Raw genomic sequence first — 20,455 nt, 5'->3', positions numbered from 1 at the left:
ATTTGGTAAACTTTTAAGGCCTTTTTTTATATTGGTACCCCAGTACACATAAGTTCCAATACAAAGTGTAAGAGAGGGCTAGTTTTTTCCCCATCATTTATAAAATATCCTTTACTTTAGAACACAATGTCATGAGGCAAATTGGTACACATTGTGATTGTGAAGAAATAAGTCCAGCTTGAAAAATACACAACTTATTCTCCAATTACAACTTTTCTACAGGAGCAAAATCATATATAGTAACAAAAATAACAATAATCAAAATAAATACAAAACAATAAACAGATGAATCATTGCACTGATTTAAAATTAAAATGTGACAGCTATGATGTCTGATCATTTTAAATTGTCCTACAACAAACAATGTTAGTTTTTTTAAATGAATTATTCACACAAGGCATAGGTGAATAACATTTACCTTAAGAGATCAAAGATTTAATTGCTTAACTGGACACGTGCACAAACATACACTTAATTAGAATATAAGTAAAACAAAAGAATAGCACTGACTTTAGCAATTTAATACACAAACAGAGCATCCAGAAAGTATTCACAGCGCATCACTTTTTCCACATTTTGTTAGGTTACAGCCTTATTCCAAAATGGATTAAATTCATTTTTTCCTCAGAATTCTACACACAACACCCCATAATGACAACATGAAAAAAGTTTACTTGAGGTTTTTGCAAATTTATTAAAAATAAAAAAACTGAGAAATCACATGTACATAAGTATTCACAGCCTTTGCTCAATACTTTGTCGATGCACCTTTGGCAGCACTTACAGCCTCAAGTCTTTTTGAATATGATGCCACAAGCTCGGCACACCTATCCTTGGCCAGTTTCGCCCATTCCTCTTTGCAGCACCTCTCAAGCTCCATCAGGTTGGATGGGAAGCGTCGGTGCACAGCCATTTTAAGATCTCTCCAGAGATGTTCAATCAGATTCAAGTCTGGGCTGTGGCTGGGCCACTCAAGGACATTCACAGAGTTGTCCTGAAGCCACTCCTTTGATATCTTGGCCGTGTGCTTAGGGTCGTTGTCCTCCTGAAAGATGAACCGTCGCCCCAGTCTGAGGTCAAGAGCGCTCTGGAGCAGGTTTTCATCCAGGATGTCTCTGTACATTGCTGCAGTCATCTTTCACTTTATCCTGACTAGTCTCCCAGTTCCTGCCGCTAAAAAACATCCCCACAGCATGATGCTGCCACCACCATGCTTCACTGTAGGGATGGTATTGGCCTGGTGATGAGCGGTGCCTAGTTTCCTCCAAACGTTGACGCCTGGCATTCACACCAAAGAGTTCAATTTTTGTCTCATCAGACCAGAGAATTTTGTTTCCATGGTCTGAGAGTCCTTCAGGTGCCTTTTGGCAAACTCCAGGTGGGCTGCCATATGCCTTTTACTAAGGAGTGGCTTCCGTCTGGCCACTCTACCATACAGGCCTGATTGGTGGATTGCTGCAGAGATGGTTGTCCATCAGGAAGGTTCTCCTCTCTCCACAGAGGACCTCTGGAGCTCTGACAGAGTGACCATCAGGTTCTTGGTCACCTCCCTGACTAAGGCCCTTCTCCCCTGATCGCTCAGTTTAGATGGCCGGCCAGCTCTAGGAAGAGTCCTGGTGGTTTCAAACTTCTTCCACTTACGGATGATGGAGGCCACTGTGCTCATTGGGACCTTCAAAACAGCAGAAATGTTTCTGTAACCATCCCCAGGTTTGTGCCTCGAGACAATCCTGTCTCGGAGGTCTACAGACAATTCCTTTGACTTCATGCTTGGTTTGTGCTCTGACATGAGCTGTCAACTGTGGGACCTTATATAGACAGGTGTGAATTTTACCACAGGTGGACTCCAATTAAGCTGCAGAAACATCTCAAGAATGATCAGGGGAAACAGGATGCACCTGAGCTCAATTTTGAGCTTCATGGCAAAGGCTGTGAATACTTTTGTACATGGGATTTCTCAGTTTTTTTATTTTTAATAAATTTGCAAAAATCTCAAGTAAACTTTTTTCACGTTGTCATTATGGGGTGTTGTGTGTAGAATTCTGAAGAAAAAAATGAATTTAATCCATTTTAGAATAAGGCTGTAACATAACAAAATGTGGAAAAAGTGATGCGCTGTGAATACTTTCCGGATGCACTGTATTTAAAATCTGCACTTTTGTCCCCCGCATTTCAGCTTTCTGTTTTCTAATGAGGACCAACAGTAAAATTTTCAAGACACAACAGGTTTACATTTCTTTGTTAGCTAGTTCTTTTATTCAAAGTAACTGATGAATGTGGATTGAAAGCTTCCATATTTTTATCATCTGAGCGCACACACAATCTGACTTCCAAACATTCATACCCAAGGAAGTCATGCTAGCTGAATTCACAGCTGTGTCCTTTACAACCATGTGGACAACCTTGTTCCTAGATAGGTACAGTAGGTATGTGGTGCTCCTTTCAGCCACGCTAATTAAGAGGATCACTAATTTTTTTTAAAAAAACCTACTAACCCATGTTAAAGGTGTCTTACAGTTAGTATATTTGCTTTTGTCACCTATCAAACATTCACTTGCGTACTGATGTCACTGCCCTGTTTCTAATCTTTTCCTTTTAAGTCAGAGAACATCTTTATGAACATTTCCAATACGCAAGCAAGATACTGATGTGCAGATACAGCACAACTGAAAAAGTGTTTTACTTCTAGGCAAGCGACGTAATTTTTACCAAACAAGTGGAAACGGTAGAATTAAGCATGAGGTTACATTGCTACCTTTGAGTAGACGCTGATGGTCAAACCTGCTACAATGATAACCTTGAAACACTTGTGCTTTTTTTTTTTTAGGAGTATGCCTAACTACTACTTCCTTGGCCACCAGATCACACTGCCCTAAAAGGTTATTATGCTTTGTACGTATAAAAATAGGTTACACAAATAAAACATTACACAAATGTGCATGTTTGTATTTAAACTACTTCTCAAACTGAAATTTGCTCTTAGCATCAAACCGTGAATATAACACCGCTGAACTCTAAGAAGAAGCTAAATAAACAAAGATTGCGTGTATACAAGGACGACACTGTGGTGCAGTGGCCTCCTCGTGTATTGAACGCCGAACATGAGTTGGACTAAGCAGATTGGAAAATGGTATGCTACATTATGCTGTGCTAAAATACCAAGTAAAAGCATGCATTCGAGATGAATGACAAAGTAACCCTGCAGTTCCACAAAAAAAATCTGCTTAACCCTCGTACAAAGGCGACAGAATAGCATTTTGTTATTATTATTGAGTAAATTAATTGTAAGACATTATAAATAAGGTAGTCCCTCGGTAATGACACTGCTCTAAACATGTTGATTGGCTACTCGGAGCATATTTAAAGAAGTTTGGACGCATCGATTAACTGCATTTGTCTTTTGCAATCTACTATGCTAAACTCGGCATCAGGTTGTCACGAAAAATAATAAATAACGAGAGCTAAAAGACATGAAAATACATGGCCCAGCCGACTGGCTTACCCGCAATATAAACATCTTGAGGCAGTTTAAACCGTTGGGAGGGAGAAATGAACGTGCTATTCGCCGGCTTCACCGCGCCCTTTAATTTATCGTTTTCCATGCAAATACATTTCACATCACTTGCTGTCTTCTTCTTCTCGATAGTCAGCTGCTTCACGAACGTGTGCACATCAACAAGCTCTTCTAAATCCGCCTCCTCTGACAAGCGGAAATGGCGTCACAGGCGCGACTGTTCACTTCCGCCTCTTCGTACAATTGTGTGTGTGTGAGAACGATGCTTCACTTCAATACACATGTTTATTATGTAAGAAAGACAGTTTGATGCTTTATAGTTGAAACTAAGGGTAACGTTTCCTTCAGACTTCCTACATTTAAATCTGTATCTCACCGAAGAAATATCCGAAATCCCGAATGGACGGTAAGGACTCGTATTGTATCCTGAACTAAAACTTTCTTTTCCAAATTATTGCAATGTTCGTTTACGTAGTAATTAAGAATACTGAGTAAGTAAAATGAGAAATCAACATGCACACAAAACAATATGTTGTCACATAAGCAAGAAATACCATAAATATGGTGTTCAATCCAAATTCGTACGACTGTATCGCTGAACTGTAGCTCATTCTGTAAATTAATCGATGACAGTTTCATTTGCACAAAAGATGTCTGAAAAGTGGTGGAGCAAAGATACCAAGAAGAGAAAGAATTTGGTGGAAGGCACAGCAACGGCAAAACAAAATAATTACCAGAGTTACTATATACATATATATATGTGTGTGTGTGTGTGTATATATATATATATACACACACACACAGAGAGAGAGAGAGAGAGCGAGCACGTGCCGCCGTTTTTACTTCCATAAAAATAATGTCCTAAACACCTCGAATTGTTTTGAGTGATTGCCAAAGCTACATTTCGTTAAATTATTTCATCTACCCATCCATATATTTTCTAAACATGCTTTATACTGAGCAGGGCAGGAGATAGAACATTTACAGGAGGCTGAAGAATACTGGTTAGATACACCGTCGTCTGACTACGTTTGTTCCAGTGGTCCTGAAGTTTGGTGCTGGAAGGCTTCTCTAGTTGCAGGTTTTGTTTAAACACATTTTAAACTTGGAATCCAGTCATTGCTCGGGAAACATACTTTTGCTTCATTTTCGGTAACAACATTTATTTACATAGCACATTTTCATACAAATTATGCAGCTCAAAGTGCTTTACATGATTAAGAAAGAAAAAAGACAAAATAAATAAAAATGAAAATAAGGGAGCACTAATTAACATAGAAAAAAAGTAAGGTCCGATGGCCAGGAAGGACAGAAAAAAAAAACTCCAGACAGCTGGAGAAAAAAATAAAATGTGCAGGGGTTCAAGGCCACGGGACCGCCCAGCCCCCTTTAGGCATTCTACCAAACATAAATGATCAGTCCTCATTGTATTCAGGGTTCTCATGGAAGGACTTGATGATGATGGTCATGTGGACTTCTGGTCTTTAATCCATCAATGTAGGGACATCACAGTGCTTTGATCAGGTGGTGGTGGCCAGGGCCGGATTTAGATGAAAAGAGGCCCTAGGCTATTCCACTTATGAGGCCCTTTCACCTCCCATTTTTAAGTTTGTTCAAATTGCTAACAATTTGAATGTAGGCCCCCCTTGATCTTGAGGCCCTAGGCTGAAGCCTAGTTAGCCTATAGGTCGCCACCCCAGAAAACCGGAAAAAGAACAGAAGAGAAAGTAGGGGTTAGTACGGATTTTGGAGCCACTTAACATGCTTGTTATGATCCCCAGCCCTTAATTGCTTCTTTTTTTCATAAATAACTGTGTTCAATGTTTTAATTGCTTCTTGAGTAACGATATGCCATTCAACAGTGAGATGCAAATGACAAAATAACTAGGAGCTCATCATCTAAATTGATCCTATTGAAACCAGTGTGTGTTCATTTTGAGTTATCTGTTTGCATGTTCTCCCTGTATCTGTGTGGGTTTCCTCCGGGCACTCCGGTTTCCTCCCACAGCCTGAAGTCATGCCGGTTAGGTGGATTGGCGATTCTAAATTAGCCCTAGTGAGTGCTTGGTGTTTCTGTGTGTCCTGCGGTGGGTTGGCACCCTGCCCAGGATTGGTTCCTGCCTTGTGCCCTGTGTTGGCTGGGATTGGCTCCAGCAGACCCCCGTGACCCTGTGTTCGGATTCAGCGGGTTGGTAAATGGATGGATGAATGTTTTAATAAGATATTTGAAAAGAACTAGAAGGGAATAAAGTAAAGGACTGATAATTACTAATCTGCCTAAATCATTTTGATTATTTTATGGAGAAAGAATAAACGGTAGCATAAGAATTTGAATGAAAATTACCAAATAAAATGACATGTTCCATTATCAGCAAGAACTGTGCCCATATTTATCATTCGTCTCAGAGTGGGGAAAATGGTCCAAACTGGCTCAAAAATCTCAGAGTGATGCAATTTTGGGCCTACTCGTAGGAGTAAAAACATTTAATCAATTTTCCTAATTTAGAAAGCTTCTCCCAACTTAAGCAGGATTTAGGAGAGCTCATGAGCTGTTCTGACTTGCTAGGAGCTGACAGAAAATGGCATTCAGTCAGAGAATGGCATGCACATCGCGCGAAGGACTGGCTGTTTCGGAAAGGCCGGATAACAGTGAACTTGTAAAAAGATGTTGATATGGCAAAGATGGAATAATATTCATCACAAACTTTGTAAATTAGATGATGGCTCCATCTACACCAAAGAATCCATGTACCGTCAGACAAAATGAAAATGTTGTTAGTGTTATGTGTAAAATGCAGCTTTTCATTAGTGATGATTTGGGTATGTCAAAACAAAGCATTTCTCAAATTTTGCACCAAAGTTTGAAAACCTTTACACTGCGTGAGTCAATACACAGATTTATACAATTCCCTACCACTCTACCTGAGGTAATGTTAAAGCAAGTTGCATTCATGCAAATCGGCACACACCTTAAGATTATTGCCCCAAGTGTGGAAGAAGATACATATGTGAATGTCAAATTAAAATCACAGTATCAACGCACAGGTGGTCATGGATCTGAACTGTATTGTAGTAGCCAGCATATTACCTAGATAGATGGGGCTGGATGGGTGATTGACAGAGAAATATCACACAGGTACACTGATAGTTGGACGCTTCATAACTGCTCATCATGTCTTACTTGGAGGTAGGACAATTTATTATCCTAGTGTGACTTTTATATCATTTCCTAGGAGTAATTCTGAGATGCCTGATAAATATGCATCCTGGATTCAAATTAAGGAATTATATTGTAACAAAAAAGTGCAGCTTTCCAAAGCTGAACCTGACGGTTTCTGGAAAACAAATATTGATCAAAGGTTATTTCTTTGCTACTCTAGAGCTGCCCCAATTGTTGAGTTCCCAGGTTAAGGAACATTTGCCAATCCTATTTTTATTTTGTGTACCTGTAAAAAAAATATGACTGCATATTCTCATGATATCTTGTGGAAGGTGCTACAAGATTATAATTGTGTCTTGGCCCTTCTCCTTTTCACAAGTATCGTGAATAAAATATAGTAGTGAGCTGTGTTTTGGTGGTTTTAGTTGTATATCCAGAGTACAGAATACACTGAAATTCCTACTTGCATGTCTGATGGGTATCCCATTTGAGAACATAAGGGTTGGATCTCTGCTGTTTCCAGATGACATGCTCCTCTTCATCAGAGTCTGATCTCCAGTGTGTGTGCTGTAACAGTTAGCAGCTTGATTGCAGTGCAGTTGAGATGTGAATTAACACCTCCAAATTTGAGATTATGGTCTTCTCCCAGAAAAATATGGCTTTTGTTCCTGCATTTAAGGAGTGAGCAGTTGACCCCAAGTAGAGGAGTTCAGATATCTGAGGATCTTATTCCCAAGTTAGGGCGGATGTGGTTGTGAGACTGACAAACAAATCAGTGCAGTTGAAGCAGTTCTACACATATTGTTCTGGACTGTGTTGGAGAAGTAAGAGATACATTTGCAGACAAAGCTGTCGGTTTACCTGTGAGTCTGTCATTTAACGGTTCAGTTGTGTGCAGGAGCATGGGAGAAAACTAAGCCTGACATTGCACACATAATTGCATCACTTGTAGCTTAAAGCTTTACCGTCCACAGGGAGATGGATTCTGTTGTTGTCTGCGATAAAAAGCTACTTTGCCTCTTTGCAACTCAAAGGTCAATGGTTTGTGTCTCAGGACCTTTACTTTGTTGTTATTACTACAGACAAACATCTGCAAACTTTATCACAAGCACTGTGTAATGACTAAAAGATTGAAATTGCAAGTCCAAGAAGCCAAAAGGATGTTCTGCATAAGGTTGTTGGTCATACTGTTTATGACAGGGTGAGGAGCTCAGCAATTTTGGTCAACTTTGGAGTAGAACTTCTTTTTTTCCAGATTGAGAGGAATTAGTTGATCTAGTTTGGGCATATAGTTAGGATGCCCCCTGGATGCTTTCATCAAGTGGTGTACAAGGAACGAACCACTGAAAAACACTATCTCTCAACTGTCCTAGGAACCACAAGACATTCTGGAGGAAGTTACTGGGGATAATGAGGCCTGGTTAGCCCAACTGATTGTGTTTTTTACTTGACCTTAACTAAGAAAAGCAGAATAGAAATAATAATGATGATGATAATGTTGTTCTTATCTCTGGCCATTTCAATTCTTTATTGTCATGTGTACAAGTACCATGTACAATGAAATGCTTGTTTGCATGTGCCCCTGCAGACAGTGAACATAGACAAAAAACACACAATAAATAAATAAGTAAATAAATAAAACCAGAATCCTAGGAATAAATAGAGACTGTGGCAGAAGTATATGTGCAGGTAGCAGTGGAGGTGACGCAAGGTTACTGATTGTTCACGAGTCTGATTGCAGTTGGGTAGAAACTGTTCCTGAACCTGGAGGTGCGTGTCCGATTGTACTTGAGTCGTTTCCCATTGTGCGTGTCCGATTGTACTTGAGTCGTTTCCCCGATGGGAGGAGGGTGAAAAGTGACATTGCAGGGTGGCTGGGGTCCCGCCTGATACGGTTCACTTTCCTGAGACAGCGTGTAGTGTGGATGTCATGGATTGCAGGGAGCTGTGTGCTGTGTTCACCACACGCTGCAGAGCTCTGCAGTCCTGAACTGAGCAGCTGCTGTTCCAGGATGTGATGCATCCTGTGAGGATGGATTCCACAGTACACCTGTAGAATCTGCACAGGGTTGTGGGGGACATCCGGGCTTTACTCAGTCTCCTGAGGAAGTAGAGGCATTGTTGGGCTTTCTTGACTACTGCCGTAGAGTGACTTGACCATTTAAGGTCATCAGTGAGGGTGACTCCGAAGAACCTAAAGCTGCTGACCTGCTCCACAGCCTCAACTCTGATGTAGATAGGGCTATGCTGTGTTGCATGTTTGCGGAAATCCACAATTATCTCCTTAGTTTTGCTAACGTTGAGGGTGAGGATGTTGTCCTGACACCATTCTGACAGGAGTCTGACCTCCTCCCTGTAGGTTGTCTCATCGTCCTCGATGATCAGACCTATTACAGTGGTATCGTCAGCAAACCTGAGGATGGTGTTAGAGCTGTACTTAGCTATACAGTCATGGGTGTAGAGAGAGTAAAGCAGGGGGCTCAGCACGCTGCCCTGCGAGGTGCCAGTGTTGATGGTGATGATGGAGGAGGTTTTTCCACCAATATGCTCTTGAGGAGGTCCAGTACCCAGTTGCACAGTGAAGAGCTAAGCCCCAGATCCAGGAGTTTAGCGATGAGCTGGGATGGAATGACGGTGTTAAATGCAGAGCTGTAGTCCACAAACAGCAGCCTGGCATAACAGTTCTTGTTCTCCAGATGAGACATTGTAACATTAAAGCAAACTTTAAATAAGGGGTATAAAATTCAGACCCTGGAGGACCACAGTGGCTGCAGGCTTTCATTTAAGCCAATTTCTTAATTTGTATGCAATTACTGCAGCTAATCTATCATACATTATTTCTTTCTTGGTGGGCCACCATCTTCACTCTTACTAGTTTCTTAAATAGAAGCCAGATTTTGCTGTTAATTAAATTCATTGCCCAATTTTCTGGCTTTTTAGAACTCTCACTTTGCCACACCAAACATTTCCCAAACTGTTAATTTTCCTTTTTTCTGAGAGCAACATCCAAATATTTTATGGAGCTGGGCACATCAGCATTTCATCATTTTTATTTAAACAGATGTTATGTGATGGCCACACATGTGAAAATGGGATTAAAGTGTATGGCCATCTAGCAGCTGTTATCGGTTACAAACTATGAAAGTACAGGACCTGCCATTGCCACTGCAGGTCTCCAGGATCTGAGTTTGACACCCCTGCCTTAAAGAGTAGTGTGGTGTAAACCTTCCCTCCATTGCCAGAGAGACTCCTTTAGAAGGCACAGTGGATTCAAATCTCTCTTTTTTTCCATTTAACATAGTGATTGGAGTTTACTTCTTTTAATTTTACATAAGGGGACTTATAAAAGGGAGAAAAGTGTATATGAACAACTGCACTAAATAAATTAATGACAGAATAATAATGAATATACAGCGATTGTTGTTTTCCTCTTGCCTGCATGAGTTTTCTCCCACATCTGATAGGTGTACAGAGAAGGCCGACTGATTGCTGCTAATTGGACTGCTGTGACTGGCACCCTGCCCAGCGTTGATTAATGCATTATTATGTCAAGTACTGCTGAGAAAAGCTCTAGCTTCTTGTGACACTGTAGTCATTCCAGGAAACGGAGAGATGGATTGTAAGCTATATTTTCCAAAAATAGACTACACATCAAGAACATATTAACTCAAAATCTACAAATCACCCGTGAGACTGAACTTGAAGTTTTCTGTCAGTCTTCTTCACCTGTATTGCAGTTACAGTTTGTCCTGAGAAGAACAACCTGTTAAATTCTTGATCCTGTTTTGATATACTGAACAGGTGAAACTCAGTGTTATGAATTGGAGACTTTCTAAAAACATGCTTTTCAGCTTCTGAAATTCTGAAATATATAAGCAAATAAATACAAACTGATTTTGGTTAAATGTTGAAGTGAAAACAAGCATTTAGCATAGTAGGTAGAAGGAACTTGGCACAAACTCCCACTTTATGTTGTTTGAAAGTGAACTCACCAGTCATTTAATAACCAGCTAGATAAGATGAATGAACAAATAAGCACTTATCTTTTCAAAACCTGATGGAAGGAATGGCCTCTTATTTGTAAACTGAACTGAGGTGTATACAGCGTAATTAGGTGCGATCAGGATCACAACATTTTACCTTAAGGGTACATTATGTAAAATTTGTACCATTTGTGCCTTATTTTTGTTGTACACTACAAGATTAATAACAGAACTTTATTATGAATCTGTGTACATACACAGTAAATATTTATGTCTAGTCTGTACATGACATCTCAATGATGATATACCTAGTGAAAACTTGGCATTTGAAAACTCATAAAAACTTTCTGCTATCTATATATATATAATTCACTAAGGGCACGCAAGACGCACACAAGACAGAGAGCCACGCCCGCCAACTCACAGAGCCCCACCGCCAACTCTAAGACCATGGGATACGCTCGACAGAGCCCCACCCGCCATAACCCTCCTCCCACGTCAACAGGGCCAGGCCCGCCAACTCCTCTGATGGCCAATGAAGAGCATTGCAAGAAGTACATACTGCGGTAGGTAGGCCAATGTTATGTTCTTGGACGGGAATGGCGGTATCTTCTTGACAAGCAGCGTAAAACTGAATGCGATGACTGTGCATGGGGTTTGCGAGTTGACACTGAAAGGAACTGGAATGAGTTTGTAAGTGCTTCTTAAGAGCATGAGTTGTTTTGAAGCATTGCTGGCAATGTTCACATTGCATAATTCGTTCAGTGCATTGAGATATCTCTGCAGTCAGAACATTTTCAAACAAATAGTGCATTCAAAGACCTGTGTGGAATGTGTTTGTTCAGTGGAGTGTGTGTTTAAATGTGCTTTGAGATATTTCTGGAGCGTGAAGGTTTTTGAGCAAATGTTGCATTGAAATTCCGGTGTGAAATGCATTTGTAAATGTTTTTCAGTAAGACGATAGTGGGAAGGTGACATCACATCAGGGTGGCTGCAGAAAAATGTTTGTGTTGAATGGATTTGTACATGGTTGAGGAGATCCATCTCTGTAATGACTTTCTGTTACCAGCATTCATCGCAATGTACTGGAGTGTAAGACTATCACATCTGCTACCTCACAAACTGTCCTTATTCCCTGGATTTCCGTGACCCCATCAGATTCAAATTTGCCTTTTACTTTTACACGCAGACAATTTCCTGTTAGATTGGCGTTTGCAATGACAATTAATAAGACACAGGGCCAAACTTTCAAAAAGGTATACCTGTATCTGCAAAACCTGTTTTCTGTCACGGACAATTGTATGTTGCTCTCTCCAGAGTTCCATCTTTTAATTCACTGACAGTTGTATCCTCAAACCCTCCCCGTTTGGACAACTGTGTCTTTCAGGAAGTGTTCACACATCAATAAATAATTAGGCGGTGTATGCTACGCCGCAGGTTGGCTAGTTCTTTGTAATTTACTGTGTAGAATAAGCTTCATCTGTTCAGATCTTTTGAGGGTTACCTCACTAGGAAGAGACAATTGACTCGGACATTTTTAATAGATATTGATGTATATACCACCAAAGAAAAATTACTTTAATTTTTTTTTAATACTGCTAAGGGATTGGTACTATCTGTAATAGAATACAAAGTAACAAAAACAAATTTGCATCTAGAAGTAGTGGTCTGATTGGCATGGAAATTCTGATGATCAGCTTTGCATGCCTATGAGGACTACATGCTGGGTTTAAAATAAAAAAAAATAAAAAGAGAAGATGTCCAGAAAATGTCAGAGAGTGTTGTTTTAGGGAAGCCTATGCTGAGCAGTCATCCCTGCGGACTGGTAATGTATGAAAAGCATTAAAACAGCCAGGAGGATTTAAAGGGTTAAGCAGCAAATTTTGAAAATAACTACACAAAGGGGTAAGCAATAGCTATTGAAGATTTGCATTTGCTGTGTTTAAGAAGTACATTATTTGTAAAAAATCTAACTGTTGCAATACAGCCTTTTAATTAGTCTTATATAGCAAATAAGTTACTTTCAGAATACTCTGATTTATGCACAATTAATTCAGTGATTGTCAGGTTATGTACAAATGAGTATTGGCATGTAAACACAGTTGTTTTCCTAATGGTTACTTATGCATTTAAAGAAAGATGTATTTAATATCTACAGGTATATCTTTTTTAATCCTGCAGTGCAGAGTTCAGGGGCATCGTCTTACAGTAATAGAAAGCCCATTCTAAACAACAGTGCAAGAAAAATCAAGGACAATGCTGCAGACTGGCACAATTTAATTCTGAAGTGGGATAAATTTAATGATGAGGGCTTCACAGCTGCAAACAAAGCAGTAAACATCAAAATCAGCAAAGAGTAAGTATTGGTGTTAAATTAAAAAGTTTCCATATTGTCAGATTTTACATCTGTCTGTCCTTTCTTCTTTTATTTAGGTCGAATTAAATTGTATAAATTGAAAGGACATGTCTGAATTGTATACATTTTTGTATTTCATTTGTATAATATACACAAGCACTGTATTTACTAGGGTAGGTGGTTGGTCAGTTACCACAGCTACACTGCTTGGTTTCGAAGAATAAAGTACATTTGAATAATACTACCTGTACATCTTGTGACCACTAGAGGGTACTCTGAAAACCTTTAAACTGGGCACCGTTTGTCTATGAAGGCTTTCACTCATTTAGATCAGGGGTTTCTAACTCCAGTTTTGGAGGGCCACAGTGGCTGCAGGCTTTCATTCTAACCATTGTCTTAATTAGTGACCAGTTTCTTCTGCTAATTAATTTCTTTTGTCTTATTTGTAATTGACTTGCTATTTAAGATGCAGACCCCTTAATTGATATTTTTTTCTTAGTTAGCAGTCAAACAATAATGATACACCTGTGTCCATCATACAATATCTGAAAATAAAGAACGATGAATGTCTCAGTGATATTGAACTACTCAGTTCCATAAACATTTTGGATTCTCTTAGAAAAAACAAAATCAACAGTTTTGGAAATGTCTGTTGGGGCAGAATGACAGCACCAGCAAGCTATGGAAGTAAATATCTATATATATAATTCACTAAGGGCAAACAAGACAGAGAGCCCTGCCCACCAACTCTAAGACCATGGGATACACTTGACAGAGCCCCGCCCGCAAACTCTAACCCTTCTACCGCGTCATGGGATACGTACAACAGAGCCACGCATGCCAACTGTAACCATCCTCCCGTGTCCAGCGTCGCTCTCGAGGCATGTGCACTGCCTGCTCATGTGCCCGCACACAACAACTCACCAAACACAGCCTCAGTCGCTTTCGTCTGTGCAAAAGTCCACATACACCTCTGAGCCACGTTGACTTTTCACCGCATGCAAGACGGAGAGCCCGCCGATGGGTTACTCATGAAAGAGCCATGAACACCCACTCTAACCCTCCTCCCACATAATGGGGAACTCACGACAAGGCCCTGCCCACCAACTCTCACCCTCCTCAGGCTTCCAACATTGCTCTCGAGGTATGCGCACTGCTTGCTTATGTGCCCGCCCCCAAAACATCAACAAACGCGTCCTCACTCGCTTTGGTCTGTGCTACAGTCCACATCCAGCTTTGAGCCACGTTGACTGTTCATTTGCCTACCATGGCCAACGCCTCAATGTATTTCATGAAAACAACACTTCTCTCAATGTTATGTTATATTATATATATATATATATATATATGGCATGATACTCTTACAGAGGCATCCCAGATACGAATGCCATCATTCCCTGCGAGAACTTTTCATTTTCGTCTGTGTCTTCGGTGAACCCCACAACGTTCCAATCCTTTGGGACACGCATAAACTCTCCCTTTCTGAGGACTTTCTCACAAAATATTCCACACACGCCGCTTGCATGTATGCTCTCGTGGAAATTTAATGACATGCTGCTACCACATGGCCTCAACCTGAACAAATTACACCTACCCCCCACTGACATTCTGCCACTTTGTCATTTACCTCCCACCTTCGACGCTCAGGCTGAACACTCGCACGCTATAGAACACTACGACAAACTCAACACAGAACAGAAACACACTGTTGACACTGTTTTACACGCTGCATACAACGATTCCCATCCCCGACAAACATGCTTCTTCTTAGATGGTCCTGCAGGATCAGGGAAAACATTTGTCTACAAAACAATGATTAATGCCATCAGAGCTAGGGGGGACATTCCTACAACCGTAGCATCTACAGAAATAGCTGCAACGTTGTTACCGGATGGACGAACTGCACATTCCGTTTTTAAAATACCGTTGAAGCCGAGTACTACTTCCACATGCAACATCAAACCTTCCTCGCCACAAGCTCAACATCTTCTGAAATCCAAATTGATAAAAAGGGACGAGGCGCCAATGACACATGCATACACATTCCAGGCAGTTGACAGGTTATTACGTGATCTCTCGGGTGTCACGTAGCCATTTGGAGGCAAAACAATACTATTAGGTGGAGATTTCTGACAAATACTCCCCGTCATTATGCGTGGCTCCTGAGCACTTACTATCGCCAGTTGCATTAACAAGCAACCTTTGTGGCGACACATGCATGTTCTTACCACAACTAATGAACAGGTGCTAAAACTTATCTTTAACGACGAAGTAACTTTCACCAGCGTTGACTCCATCGTCACAGACGATCCTGCAGATCAACTTGCATTCCCCTAAGAATTTCTTAATAGTCTTATTCCCACTGGCATGCCCCCGCATAAACTCAAAATTTAAATTGGTTCAGTCATCATGGTTCTCAGGAACCTCATGCCAGCAAAAGGTCTCTGTTTGGGTCCAACAGCAAAACCTAGAGGCATAACCAGGAGTGGTCCTTGGAGAGCTGTCTCAAGGGGGTGCTGGTCGTATTACACTTTGTGTGAGTCTTGGGGCCTGGGCTTTGTGTTCCCATCCAGGAAAAGAGATGAGCAAATGCTGAAGTATCTAGGTGTCCTGGTTTACTCCAAGAAAGTCTGTGGGCAGTTAGATATTCCAGTAGGAGTAGGTGTAGCCAACTATGACGCAAAAAAAAAAAAAAGGACTCCTATATGAAAGGGGTCAGGAGTCCGGGAGGTGACAACTGATATTAGTGGTGAAGGAGGCCAAAAAGGCAGTTGATCCATAACAAACATGTAGGCTTTATGATCCAATCTCTCATGTGGTGCTCACTTTCTAAAGCAGTGTGTCATAGGGGTTAAGGCTGTGGACTTTAGACATTCAAATCCTGCTACTGACACTGTGTGATGATGAGCAAGTCACTTCACTTGCCTGTGGTCCAATTGGAAAACCAAAAGAAAGGGAACCAAGTGTATCTCAAATGTTGTAAGACACCTTGGAAAAAGGAGCCTGCCAAATAAGTACATAGAAAAAAAAACAAAAATGAAGCAAATACACAGTGCAATCAGTAGTATCTCAAAATTTACAAATATCAATGATGTCAATAATCCCTTGAATGACATTAGCAACCTTCTTTGTGTTCCAGCGCACAAACCGTAGCGAATGTTGAGCTGGACTGTGATGGATCATCTGTCACTCAGAAGAGTTCGAACGTTTCTGAAACCAACCAGGATTTGGAGGAATGTTGTACTCAGTTACTGGAGATCTTGGAAAAAATGGTAAAACCCAAAGATCGATCAGTATTGCTGTTTTTGAACAGTGTAACTTATTTCGAGAACTTGAAATGTAACTTTTTTTCTTTTGCTTTTTTTTTCCAGACTCGTATTGTGACAAAAATGGAAAAGCTTTCTTTAAGTATAAAGGCAATATATGATTTAGAAAAATTTCAGCATGGAGAAACTGGAAGAAGCATTCCTCTGTTCAACACCTGGCTTACTAAACAGTTTGGTGCGTTTCATATTGAACATTTAAAAAACTGAATCTTATTTTAAGATGCACACCTTATTGGGCACACATACAGAGCTCTGGTTAGATCGTCCTCTGTAGGTTTTAAATTCTGAGTTATATTTACTCTTAGACTATTGATTACTATTACTAATCTGTTTCATAACTGAGACTTGAATCAACATTTTAAAACCCTTAACAAAATGCATACTTACTCGGAGCACAGTATTTAACCAACTTATTTATTCTAAATGTGAACAGAAAAAAAAACATGCAGGTGACCTTCCTTTTATGCAGCAAGTGAGTGAACATTTTTGACTATTCTAGTAACAATATTACAGGGCCAAGCAGAAAAGTAACTTAATTATTAAAATAGCCATGTCCGTTCTGTTCCATGAAAAAGATCTTAAGGCCAGAATTTAAGGGTGACGCAGGATGAGGATGTCCTATCGTTTTAACAGTGTCACCTCATGACTGCACATGCTGCTACTGAAATGCAGTGTAGAGCTAATGAGAAACCTTTTTATGCTTTCATTAGAAACCTCTGCAGGACACAACTTTAGGCCTTTTGGTACATCAGCACTACTATGTTTCTGTTTAAAAACACAAATATTAGCCTCCATTTTCACCTTTCATCCCGACCACACTGTCTTTTTTAAACCCCAAAAACAGAACGTTTTGAAAACAATGAATTGCTTTCCATGGTGCTTTGTTGTGTTGCTTTAAGGCCCACATCACATTAGATGATTTTTTTTCAGCGATTTTTGGCTGTAGTCTTCATCTACGTTATCTTGGCCAGTTGGAGGCAGTCGCCTAATGTGACATACTTCATAAGTAAGACCAAGTTGTCTGTGACTGGCTATGATAAAACCAAAACCTCTAGTCAGAGGGGTAGGCTCTGTGTGCAAGAGAGCTGACTGCCTCAGTCGTGTGCTGTCTTAAAAGTTCACATTGTCACTTTGAAAAATCATTGATTTAAGATACCATCACACATTCGCACTCGTAAAGATGTTGGTGGATTATGAATAATTAGCTGCTATACCCATGTACCGCAGAAAACGTCTACAGTGGGAAATTGCGCACGGGTGATTTAGCTTGGGGTGCTGTAGCTTTATTGTCTGACGTGTAGCGCTATGTTATTACAATGATTCAAATGTTATTCACTCCAAGTTCATTTAAGATATCTAAAAATCAGAAGGCCATATTGCCACAAAACTCAATTAGATCTGCTTCATAAAATGGATTTGAATAACTGTCTGCCAGCAGGAAACTAGAAGTTAATTACTTTTACTCACTCAAACATGGCATTCTCAGTTCTCTTTCTACCATCTTCTGCACAAAAAAATAGCAACTTGGCAAGTGTTGTAGAAAAATGTGTACTTCACTGTTTCATCAGGGCATATTGTGCCTTTTCTTATCATGTGTGCAAACAACATGTCGCTAAAAGCACGCAACTCTGAGTGTTGATTGGTATTGCAAGCTTAAAATGAAACCAAGCCCTGTACTCACAAAAAAAAATATTTGTTGGATAAAGAATGTTGAACTAAGCCATCATTGTTAGAAAAAACTACTAACTCGAGTCGTCTGGTGATGACACCTCTGTGTCAGTCCAGACTGTCTTCCTGTGTAGCCCTCAGCTGCTGCCCAGTCAAACTTCTGTCTCTCTCAATGTGTTTAAGCAGCGTTTGGTGAATTTCCATCTAACTGATATTGTAACCCTAGAATTGTAAGTAGCTCGTATTTTGTTCTGAGCTCTTCACGTGTGCAGATTGGTTTTGTAACCTTGTGCTGTCACACTTGTTTCTAAACAGACCCCCAGACTGATGTGTACTCAATTAGCTCTTTTGCTAAAAGAGTCTGCTAAGTAAATAAATGTAAATGTAGCACTTGGCCGTGGTTCTAAAAGCAGAAAAACCTTGTGTGGGATTCATTTTCACTTCCTTTAATTATATTTTTTTATTTTGTTTTAAATAAGGCTTATTGTCATTGCAGATGAGGTCTCATCTAAACTAGTGGACCGATACAGGCAAGAGCTCTCCTTGAAGAAAACTATCTCTGAGGAAATAGCACACACGTCTGACCAAGACCTGATGATGACATACCTGTCTGCCTGGTTATATCAGCCTTATGTGGAAGAGGATACCAAACTACTACTAGAAAGCATGTTGCTAGAGACTGGCCATCGAACACTTTAGGAAGTGAAATAATGTCTGTTTCAACAGAAGGCCCATACAACAGGGACAGTGATACTTATTGTTCACAGAAGGCACCAACAGCTAGAAACAAATGACTCTTTGGTGACAAAAGACGACGTCGGTAACAGTCACTGGCCAAAACCAGCGCTCTCTGTTTGTACTCGATTGTATTTTCTGTAATTCACCCTTGGAAACGCAGCACACAAACTGTTTGGATTGGAAAACTGAGAAGAGAAAATGCAAGTTTTATTTCCTCTCATAACCTTTGTGTTCATGGCACCCAATAGTGAGAAGACACACTTTTTGAAGACTAATTCATGTCTTTGCATGCAATAAGCCAACATTACCTTCATTTTATTGCTGTTTTCAAATCAGACTACATTCCAAAAAGTGATGCACTGCAAATGTTAACAATGAGGTCCTCATTGATTACTTAGATTTCAACTCATCTTAGACAGGTAGCGCAGCTTAGTTCACCTTCATAAAAGAATAAGCGTCTGTGAGTTCATCCACTCGCTATGTCTCTTTCATCCAAAAAGATGAAGCAACACAAACATTTTCAGTAATAAAATGCATAGCCTTTATCATTCCAACCGCTGACACACCACAAACTTTAATAACTGCTTTTACAAATCTCATACCAAATGGCAAATAACAGAGACTTCAAACCATAACACTGCAGTCTGTGTTGATTACTTAGATTTCAACCTGTCTTAGATGGGCTGCACAGCAAGTAACTAATAAAATGCTAAGGTCTGTCACAGAGTTACTATTGGGGCTAGACTCTTGATCTTAATTAAAAGTGTATACCCGGATACATCCTGGAAATCAGGGGCGGAGCCTCAGTGAAGTGATCAGTGGTCATATGTTTATTACAGCAAGTGACATAGCGGAAGGGAAAAGAACAGCAGGGACATCTGCTAATAATCGAGCAAATTACAGAAGGTGATTACATGATGAAGACAACCGCAATAAAAAGAAAAAAAGCAGCGATACCTGTCGACTTGTCAAGCTCATCATAAAAGGCAATTAAGTGATGCAGAATGAGAAGGAATATGAAAGAAAAACTCTGAACCACATGGACCGTCAAGAAGTAATCCTGAATATGGAGCAACTGAGTAGCAGACAAGCACAATGGCTTATAGGCAAGTATTACAAAATCTGCAGCAGTGCCCAGTTGTAATGTAATCACGGCACTTCACTGGTGAGAATGAAGCTACTTTTGTAAACTGTGCACATGTGACATTCCAGTAATGCTCAAGTCCTATGTGATGCAAAGATGTGGCTGACATGCATGTCTCAGTGGTCAGGGTCAACCAGTAATTCATTTATTTTGCAGCAAAGTAGCTTTGGCAGAAGTGATGGTGTTGTTGGTTAGGTAACTGGTCTGTAAAATTAATTGTAACAAGCAATCACATCATTCATTATATGTGCCAGGTGATTGCAGCTACCTGTTCAGACGATGGAGCCTTCCGCCTTTCCCTGATGCTCCACAGAACAAGAAAGGCACCATAATGCCGTACATGGCCTGCTCCTAGCTACGGAGAAGCCAGCTAGTGTGGAATGCAGCTGGGAGTTTGCTGTACCAGCCCATGACATTCTGCGGCACTGTGACGGCAAACGTACGAGATTGATTAGCATGCCCTATACAAGGATGTTTCAGGGTGGCATGTTCATATTCACATATTTATTGCTGTTTTGCAATCACAGATTTTGATTATTATAAATACTAAATTGCGTAGGCCAATT

General features: G+C 40.2%; 2 protein-coding genes across 4 annotated transcripts in view; one reads left to right on the top strand and one right to left on the bottom strand.

Moving 5' to 3' along the window:
• The window catches only part of tecpr2 (tectonin beta-propeller repeat containing 2), an 85,154-nt gene extending 81,448 nt beyond the window's left edge, over nt 1-3,706 (bottom strand). The window contains exon 1 of one of the 3 annotated variants that reach the window (XM_039741363.1): nt 3,503-3,706. The gene's annotated coding sequence lies outside the window, so the exon portion shown is untranslated. The remainder of the gene's footprint in view (nt 1-3,502) is intronic. The other 2 variants (XM_039741362.1, XM_039741361.1) reach the window with 2 other exon arrangements.
• A 15-nt stretch (nt 3,707-3,721) lies between these two features.
• LOC120518524 (cyclin-dependent kinase 2 interacting protein) lies at nt 3,722-19,380 on the top strand. The gene is made up of 5 exons (XM_039741366.1): nt 3,722-3,920; nt 12,839-13,013; nt 16,153-16,285; nt 16,385-16,514; nt 18,504-19,380. The coding sequence occupies exons 1-5, from the start codon at nt 3,914-3,916 to the stop codon at nt 18,704-18,706; spliced, it is 648 nt and encodes a 215-aa protein (XP_039597300.1). The 5' UTR covers nt 3,722-3,913; the 3' UTR covers nt 18,707-19,380.
• The last annotated feature ends 1,075 nt before the right edge of the window (nt 19,381-20,455 follow it).

Source organism: Polypterus senegalus, chromosome 18 (assembly GCF_016835505.1).
Source record: "Polypterus senegalus isolate Bchr_013 chromosome 18, ASM1683550v1, whole genome shotgun sequence".
In the NCBI taxonomy this organism is placed as follows: Eukaryota; Metazoa; Chordata; class Cladistia; order Polypteriformes; family Polypteridae; genus Polypterus; species Polypterus senegalus.
The sequence above is the reverse complement of the archived record's forward strand: the minus strand, read 5'-3'. Positions and strand labels throughout refer to the sequence as shown.

Excerpts from the sequence above, each read along its gene's own strand:
- LOC120518524 (XM_039741366.1), top strand. Across the intron at positions 16,286-16,384 it reads TGGAGATCTTGGAAAAAATG|ACTCGTATTGTGACAAAAAT; the intron begins GTAAAACCCAAA and ends TTTTTTTTCCAG. Across the intron at positions 16,515-18,503 it reads CTGGCTTACTAAACAGTTTG|ATGAGGTCTCATCTAAACTA; the intron begins GTGCGTTTCATA and ends TTGTCATTGCAG.